Below are 9,340 nucleotides of genomic sequence, written 5' to 3' on the forward strand. Positions count from 1 at the left end.
AGACCAAGATGCGCTGTTTCCTTAATATATGAATATACTCTTAGCTAATCAGAAGATGTAATACCTTAGGAGCTAATTGATATCACAAAAGTAGAGTAAAAACATGATATTGGTTTTGTTGTGATAATTAAAATGGTGTTTTATACATGTTGAATTGTAATATATGTGTAACATAGTTTGTTAAATATATAAATATAAAAATGTTAGACTTTTAAATAGATATAATAAAATATGAGACCTAGAGACTTAGAAAACTATTTTAATAAGCAAGTTTTAATTTTAATAACTGTTTTTTATAAAACTGTAAATTTGGAACATCGATTTTTCAAATATTGATTTTGAAATATACATATTTCAAAATAAAAACTAACCCAAACGTATGAATAGAACACAACTCATATATAATTTATGAAGTAATAACTTGGTGAATATGAGCCGATTGATCAAGACTATTAGAAACATGTTGGTCGTCGAATGACCTTCCACAGTTTGGGCCTGGGCCATCGGACTATCAATGTAAAGATCTGATATTTTACCTATTTAAAATGTTTTTATTATTGTATTATTAAGTGGCCTATAGATATTCAAGTTGTATGAGAGATTAGTGAATTGTAAAGTCATCGATTAAAAACCAAAGTAGTAAATGTGTATCAAGCAATCATTCTAAAAAATTCAACATGTAAAAACTTCAAAAGCATGTGAAATAAACATTTGGAATTGGGTTACGGTGCTACATGCCCAGTGTAGGGATGAGATTTAGAACCGGAAAACCGGACCGGAACCGGAATATATAGAACCGGTTCCGGTTCTGGGTTCAAAAATTGACTTTATCCAGGTTCCGGGTAATCTGGGTTTGGGTCCATCGGGTCCGAGTAAACCGGGTCTAAAAACCGGAACCGGTTTTTTGTGAAACGTTTAAAAGATGCATATCTCCTTCGTTTCAACTCCGATTGACATAAGGTTTTTTCCAACATTTAGTTTAGAGTCTATACATGATTTTAGACTATAAATTTGTTTTTTTTGAGTTTTATATTCATTAACCTACAGTCCCCCAAAATTGATTAGAGATCAATCTTTAGTGATAAATATGGATTTGTTGTTATTAACTAATTACTTAATGTTATATTCTTGTTTTGATACTACGTTTAAGAAATTGGCTGTGAAACACGTAACAAAGCAAAAATTACAAGGCAAGATTTTGGTCCAAATCGAGGTGTCTATGCCACCAGATGACAGCATTAGGTATTATTATTATTATTGTAGTTATTTAGTTTTTTTTTTTTAGAAGTTTCATGTTTATTAATAATAATAATAATATAGAATACGTGTGTTTGTTTTGTTGTTGATTAGTGATGCAATAAAAGCGGCACAAGAAGCCGGCCACCTCTAACTCTACGTATGTTTCCTCCAGGAACTTGAGTAAGAGTAAATTATACGAATCATCCCTATGGTTTGTGGTAATTTGTATGTTTAGTCTCTAACTTATTTTTTTTAACTCAGAAAATCCCTACTATTTGTTTTTGTTACACGTTGTGTCCCTACTGTTTGTTTTTCTTACACGTTTGGTCCCTCTCTTACTTAAAAAGACTATTATTTAAATATGGAAAAATAGTGGAGTAGGTAAGGTAAGGTGAGAGGGTTAGGTTGGGTTGGGGGTGTGTTTATTTAAAATAAATTAAAAATTCAATGGCAAAATAGTTCTTTTAGGTATGACAGGGACTAAGCGTGTAACAAAAAAAAAAACAAACAGTAAGTACCTTACGAGTTACAAAAATAAATTAAGAACCAAACACACAAAGTACTCTAAACCATAGGGACCATTCGTGTAATTTACTCCTTGAGTAATCTAACCCATAGATGAAGTCTTTTAAAAAAAATAACTTTTTTTTGTAAAGTAACTGTTCTATCCAGAATAGGTCATTCAGGTGAGATCTCCGGGATACCAGAATAGGATTCCAGATAAATGTTTTGAAAAAATGAAAGCTATTTAACAGTCTGAATCGTATATGACAATAGATTACATTAATTTCATTTTCTAGTGTCTAGACAAAAGATAAAACAAAATACCGAAATAGTACTTCTTTGGTTTGGCACTTTCTTGGTTGACAAAGGACTTTGGGTAGATAGATTGCTCGGACAAAAACTTGTTCGGATTAATACAATTGCTCAAACAGGTTAGGATCACTTTACTTTAACTAACACGAATGCTACCATTTCAAGTTGGTTGCAAAATGGCAGAAAATATGTTTTTTTTTTTTTTTTTTAATAAATAAAATTTCACAGGTCTAACTAATTTTGAAGATGGAACCTACAAAAATAGTTTTAAAAAATCATATATTTTTTTCATATAATTTCAGAAAATAAATAGAAATATTAGTCAAACTCAACCTTTTCTCTCTTTTTTCTTAAAAAAATATATTATATTACTCCTTTGCGCATTAAAAACAGCTACTGATGATTCCTACTTCAACTTTTGCTCATTTATATACAAACGGATATGATCAATAATACTAAGGTGATAGGCCATCAATTACCATTACACAAAACTTAATAATTGATCATCTAAAGTCTACAACTATATTTTTAGACATGCTTAAAGTAATTTAACATATTTTTTATATTTTATGTCATGTACTTGCTCCAATTATTGTTTTTTTTTTTATGGATGAGAAAACTGTAAAGGTGCGAAAAGTATTGCAAACAAAATCTTTCCTTTAAGCCAAAGAATCACAAGATCCTCTCCCTTCTTCTACCCAACGAACCCCATTCTTACTTCCTTTCAATGCAAAGAATCACAAAATCGAAATATTCTTAAAAATAATTTCTTCTATTTGTTGATTTCAATATCGTAATATAATCTACTTTTATTTACAAAACTTTAATGACACAAATCTTCAAGAATTTTATAGAAAATAACTTGTATTTAATTATTAATATAATGGATAGTACTATTAAACTAATAATACATTTAAAACACAATCTTGGAATGAATCCCTCATTCTATTTCTTACTCCATCTCTTTAGCCACTCCATTACGCCATAGATCATCAAATTATACACCCACTTTCATCCAAGATTCTTTTCAACACGTGCGTTTATTGTCCTTTCCATTACAACCATAAAAGCACGATATACAACCCATAAAGAATCAATTTCAAAGAAGAAAAAAAAACGAAGCTTTTAATTAAATAATTTGGTTAAAAAGATCTGGATTTTATTATCATGTAGTCAATCAATATCAATGGCTACAAAAAGAATAAAAGAACCCTTCCAGAAAGGAAAGCAGCAGGAGATTTTTGTGACATTTTTCATCTCACAAAAACTGTTAACATCAAGATGTACATCGAATTTAAAAAATTAAAAAAAAAAAAAAAAAAAAAAGTTCACGTGCCAATCACGCCCCAATTTGAGGCCTGCACAAAGAATATTATACTTTTTTCTTCTTTTCTTTCATCTAAAAATATGGGTCAATTTTTCTGCTGCTTCCACGTGTTGTTAAAACTTAGAGAAAAAAAACCCGATTTGGATCCATGTTAGCGTAGTCAAATCTTTAGTCAACCCGACCCGTTACGTTTTCCAACCCGATAATAATTGATGGGCCTTTAACTTTAAGCCGCTTTGGACCGGTTTCTAAACTGCTTTTTCCCGGTTCGTGGTACACATTATCATCCGTTCCGATTTTCTTGTACTTGATCGAAATGGAAGTGGGGTTTGCTTTTTGTACTTTTTTTAATCGTTTAAGCCCCTAATGATACAAATCCAGATTAATAATTAAAAAACACTACACAGATATAAAAAAGTTGGAATTTTTTTATAAAAAACGTTTACCTGATTTTCGAAATTTGAAGGAACGGAATCTTGCGTGTATTTATTCTCCGATTTTGACCGACGTTTGACCCTAAATGTTTTGGAATCGGAATCGGAATCATCGGTTTCTTTATATGTATTTCTAACATCCACAGGGTAAGAATTACTATTATCTGCATGTACCTAGTATATAACAAAATTCTTTAATTGTGTTAGAGTTTAGATCTCATCCATTGAAGGGTATTTTTGTCCAAAAATTAAGAGTCTGTTTGTTTTGGATTGAATAGAATGGATAAAGTTTAATCTTACATGGTTAATTAAAGAGATACTCTCCGGTTTACAAGTATCAAATATTTTTTCATCTGTACGATTCCATTCCTTCCTTGATTCCATTCCGATCTCACAATACGGAACATACGAATCACCTTCTATTACCGGATACATTTTCGATAACAGAATCATATCGTTAGCAATTACAGATTGCTCTTTAACCAAATTCACAACATCTCTCTCCTCCTCAAACCTCCTCGCCACACTTTCCAATTCCAAGATGTCTCCTCTCACAGAAACCGTAAACCCATCTCCACATGGTAACCCAAGCATGTCCAACTCTGGAATGGAATCACACATTCCGATCATAATCATAAAACAAAATCAAAGCAACAGAAGTTATAGTTTAAGTTTAAGTTTTTAACATACCATGACGAAGGCATACAGGGTGTAGATAGCAATTACAGTTGACATACGCAATGTAACAATCACGTTTACAAATGCTGCAAAGAATGGTTCCATGGGAATGAATGGAATCACCATTGTAATGTTTTGATCTTGTCAGATTCCAACGGATTTGGTGCTGGAATCGGATTAAGTTCACAAATGCTGCTTTGATGTTTTGGTGAGATATCATATCTGTTGACGATTCCGATTCCGATTCCGGAGTTGAATGAAGAATCATGGACTCTTTGCATAAAAGTTCTTCATGTGGAAGGAGAGGTGTACGATTTAAAAGGGCGTATCGATGACTAGCTATTGACCCCAATAAGAACCAATCACCTATTGCAAAATTCACAGCTTCACTGCAATTGAAACCTAAGGGAAAATTTTCATGGATTATTGGAAAATGGAAAATGGAAAATGGAAAATGGAAAATGGGATGATGTTATTATTGTTATATACCATGACTAAATCCTGCATGATATGCTCTAGGAAAAGTGACAACAAATTCCCCAGGCTTTTGAACAGCTTTGTAAACTGGAACACTGTGATCTGATAAAATATTTGGAGGAAATAAGGTTGTCTTTCCCAAAAGAACATCAAAAGCACCATCTTCTCCATCAGTTGATAGAATATCATGAGTGTAAACATTTTCTCTAACCACTTTTTCAAAATCCAAAGCTGCATGTCCAGGAACACCATACCATGTTTTTGCAGCTCCACAGTGATGATAATTAATGCTGCAAAATATGTCAGCAAGTTAAAAACTTCAAATTTTTATTTGTATTTGGATGACATTGCTATAATTAGTAAGATTTTTGAAGTGTCTACCTATATAAGTAATGGTCTTCTACATGCCAAGCAAACATGCTGAATAGCATCCCAATGTAAAGCATAGGCTCAGTAACACCCTGAAAATCATATAATCATATAAAGAATAATAAATATTTGGAATCAAGAAATGGGAAATTATCAAAATACCGGAATTGTTGTTTCAAGGAGACGTAAAATGGATCTTGAAAGCCTTGAAACTTTCTGAAATAAGAAAAGGAAATGGAGGTTAAAGTTAAGATTTGTTACAATGATTGTTGAAACGAATATTCTCGAGATAACAAGAAATAAAAACAAACAAACAAGATGATTGTAAGTTTGTAACACTTCCACGATTTGTTATCTGAAAGTTTAATGATTAAATCGAAATGAAAACCTTTAGATTCCAATTGCTATTAGCAAGTTGATCAGTGGGAGAAGATGAAAAAGCACTTCCATCAACATCACAAGCATATTCAACACTTTCTGTCTTTCCACAAGCTATTTCATGCCAAAATTCTTTTTCCACATATGTAGCAGGAAGACATCCAGCACTATAATATCTACGTGCAAAAACCTTGTTCGCCATTTTCTCATAATCACGGAATGTATAATTTCTGATGAATAAAACTCATTACTTAATCTTAACAAAGATTGCATACTTATTGATTATAATAATACATCAAGAATATCATATGGGAAATTGGGAAATTGGGAAATCGGGAACCCACCTTCCACTCATGAAGAATGTCACCTTATCTTCAGTATTCCACTCAGCAAGACGAAGAGGTTGCACTCTTGTGGTAAATTTAAAACCAGATTTCTCTCTCATTAGAACTATTCCAGCAGGAACTGAAGCACTTAAAGGTGAAACAATCTTGCATATACCTGAAAACAAGGGGAAAAGAATCAAAGATGATCAATTTAGAGATTATAATTTATAAAGATAATCCGTGGATTCTAATTTTTAATGAAGTATTACCAAATCTTGAAGCTTCTGGAGAGATCTTTTGGAGATAAACAAGAGGGTCCTCGAACTCTTCTTTAGTTGGAAAGTATACTGGACATTCTGGGATTTTATCTGTCCAATCAAGATTATTTGGGTCAAACTTGTCAGTCTTCCACTTTGACATAGCATTAGTAGCAGGAGGTTGAAGATAGGAGTCCAGATTGCTGAATAATCTATCACCACAAGATGTAGAACCTCTTAATGAATCTCCTCCACTTCTGGTCATTAGGTTAGACACAAATGGAGCATCATTCATAGTACAAGCTTTCATCCGTTGAAGCCTCTTATGCTTCAGAAATTTCAATGTGTCCTCTCTGGAGAAACAAACCCTTCCTTCCACCTGATGAAACCACGTGATAAGTTTGAATACTGAATACACTCGAGAGTTTATAAATGATGAACAAACTAACAACAGATATAGATAAGTAGAACAATTGGAAAATTCAACCAAATTCCCTTGTTATAATACATAGAGAAGGCTATAATTGTTCACTTTCAGTTTGCTACTGCTTTGTCGGCTTATAAATGACTCTAGGTATCTTATAATTTTTGGTATTTGTTGTTCTGAGAATTCGATTTCATCTCTTCATGAAGAGGATGTAAAAAAGAAATTTGTGGCTAAAAAACTACCTTCATACAGAATTGAACTACACAAAGTCAATCAAACAACCGTTTTTGAACAGTAAAACCAACAAATTCCTAACAACATTTGAATAGATGAAAAGCAAGTGAACAGTTTTATTTTCAGGTATGAGAAGGTCAGGAAATTGTAAAGTAAATAGATGATTTACAAAACTCAAATAAAACCAAAAAATATATTTCATATTATGATTGAAACTACAGCGCAATTCCATCTAGCAGATAAAACAAAAGAAGAATTTCCATTGGAAGGTGAACGAAAACACAGATTCTCCAAAATTTGCCTCATCGAAAAAATATTTTGAAGAATAACAAAATGCTAGAGATCTCAGGGACGAATTATTCCCCAAAAGGAGATAAATTAACATAATTACAGATAAAAATATATTAATGACGTAATCATACCATCTCATTCCGAACTTTCTCGCCGGAACTCTCCGTCTTCTCTCACTTCACCAAACACAAACAAGCGAAATAGAAGAACAAAAGCGGTAACACAGCGACAAAATTCAGCCTTAAATCACGATCTTCTCCGTTATCAGCCACATTCCCTCCAAACGACCTCCGACGTCGAGATCGGACAATTTCCACCTGTTAAAACTCTGCAATCTCAGAAAACCACTCAATGTCAACACCGGTATCTCCAATCCGAATGCGTGTGAGCGTTCACGTCAGGAATTGTCCTTCGGCAAGGATTAGCGGAGTAAACACCGGGAAACAAGCGGTTTACCGGCGACAGAGAGCAGTTTTCCGGCTGCCTGGAGAGAGAGAGAAAGAAAGAGGAACAGTAGATGAAATCCAGAAAGAGTATGGCTTTAGAAAACCGAAAAAGAAGAGAGAGAGGATAATTTATAACTTTATATATAATTTTTTATTTTTTTGCCATAATTGTAACCACTTTATTTTTTTTAATAAGTTTATTATTTTAAAATAGAAAAAACAGAAAAAATAGTTGTGAATAATGAATGAAGTGGCGGTTGGTTAGGCTTGTTCAACCAAACGCACCCTTTGTTACCGCCTCGAAACGCGTCGTTTTAATGCTCACTTGTTTTTCCGATACTGTTTTTCCGAAATTACCCTCAAACCATGGGTTCTTTATCTTTAGTTATTTTTGGGCTAACAGGATATTAAAGGGTGAGGATAATCACAAATTCACTCAAATTTGTGGATGATTATGATTTATGGCCGTATTTTTGGTAATCAATAAACAAATTATTAGGTTAGAAGAAATAGTGGCTTTTTTGTCACACTAAATTTCCTACCATTTAGGCATTGCTATCATATTTTTGAGAAATTAAATTGATTCCTACTTTTTATGCCTACAAATGTTCCTACCCAATAAAATTATGACAAGTGTCATCATTCCATATTTTTTTAACTAACTCATTAAGGCTATATTAGAAATATATCAATTACAATTAAATTGAATGATGATTTGTTATAATTTTAGTGGGTAGGAATAATTGTAGGCATAAAAGGTAGGAGGTAATTTAATTTCTCTTTTTATATTTTTTTCAAAATCTTGTTATTATGAGAGTTATTATCATTACATATGGAGTATTTTAAAATTATTTGAAACAAATAGGAATAAATCTGAAAATTTTACTTTCTCTCTCATAAGCATGGAATTGTTGAGAGCTTGTCGAGCTTATCTTGTTGACGACAAGAAGCGGTGTTTCCTTAAAATTGTCGAGTTCATGTCATGTTGATGAGGGATGCGATCGAACCACTCTTTCTAGCTTTATTAAAATAACTAAGTGAATATCCGCGTATTGCGCAGAAAAATCTATATAGTTGAAATCTTTATAAATATATGTTTTTTTAATATAACAATACCGTTTTTAAATTTGATATAATAATTTATATACTAAATTGATATAATATATTGATTATTTTGAATTATATGATAATATATATACATCTATTATAATTGTATAATCTCAACCGTTTGAATGACTTCTACCCGCGAGTTACTCATGAATAAAAGTAAATATAATATATGGTTTAATATTATTTATAGTCGTTGTTATTGTTAATTAATTTTTTAAAATTTATTTGTTTAACGTTTTAATTTATATCATTATAATTATTTAAAACATCAAAAATTGTTTTTTGATTTTAAAGTTAACAATATAATCATTTATATAGAGTTACATTTAACTATTGTTATTATAAGTTATTTTAAGCTACTTATTTGAAAACTTTTAACGATTATACAAATATTTTTAGAAAATATTTTAGTTAAATTGAGATTATAATTCAGTTTTTTAATTTAGCACTACAATTTATCACTTTTAACTATTCACAAAATATTCATTGGGTTTTTTAAGTAGAACTGAAATTTATATTTAAATTGATGCT

At 31.5% G+C, this 9,340-nt stretch overlaps 1 protein-coding gene across 2 annotated transcripts; it reads right to left on the reverse strand.

The window, feature by feature from the left end:
• Positions 1 to 3,192: 3,192 nt before the first annotated feature.
• On the reverse strand, positions 3,193 to 7,816 carry LOC145000811 (lysine-specific demethylase JMJ13-like). 2 transcript variants are annotated; one of them, XM_078960094.1, is made up of 11 exons: positions 7,385 to 7,816; positions 6,314 to 6,680; positions 6,063 to 6,219; positions 5,729 to 5,948; positions 5,503 to 5,556; positions 5,353 to 5,432; positions 4,984 to 5,261; positions 4,507 to 4,896; positions 4,117 to 4,418; positions 3,829 to 3,990; positions 3,193 to 3,745 (listed from the first exon to the last, which is right to left on the reverse strand). In XM_078960094.1, exons 1-11 carry the CDS (start codon positions 7,385 to 7,387, stop codon positions 3,551 to 3,553), a joined length of 2,208 nt encoding a protein of 735 aa, XP_078816220.1. In that variant the 5' UTR covers positions 7,388 to 7,816; the 3' UTR covers positions 3,193 to 3,550. The 2 variants fall into 2 exon arrangements, with proteins under 2 accessions (XP_078816220.1, XP_078816221.1); XM_078960095.1 differs by lacking the exon at positions 3,193 to 3,745 and having other exon boundaries at positions 3,913 to 4,008.
• Positions 7,817 to 9,340: the final 1,524 nt, after the last annotated feature.

Source organism: Lactuca saligna, chromosome 6 (assembly GCF_052625555.1).
Source record: "Lactuca saligna cultivar CGN05327 chromosome 6, ASM5262555v1, whole genome shotgun sequence".
NCBI lineage: Eukaryota > Viridiplantae > Streptophyta > Magnoliopsida > Asterales > Asteraceae > Lactuca > Lactuca saligna.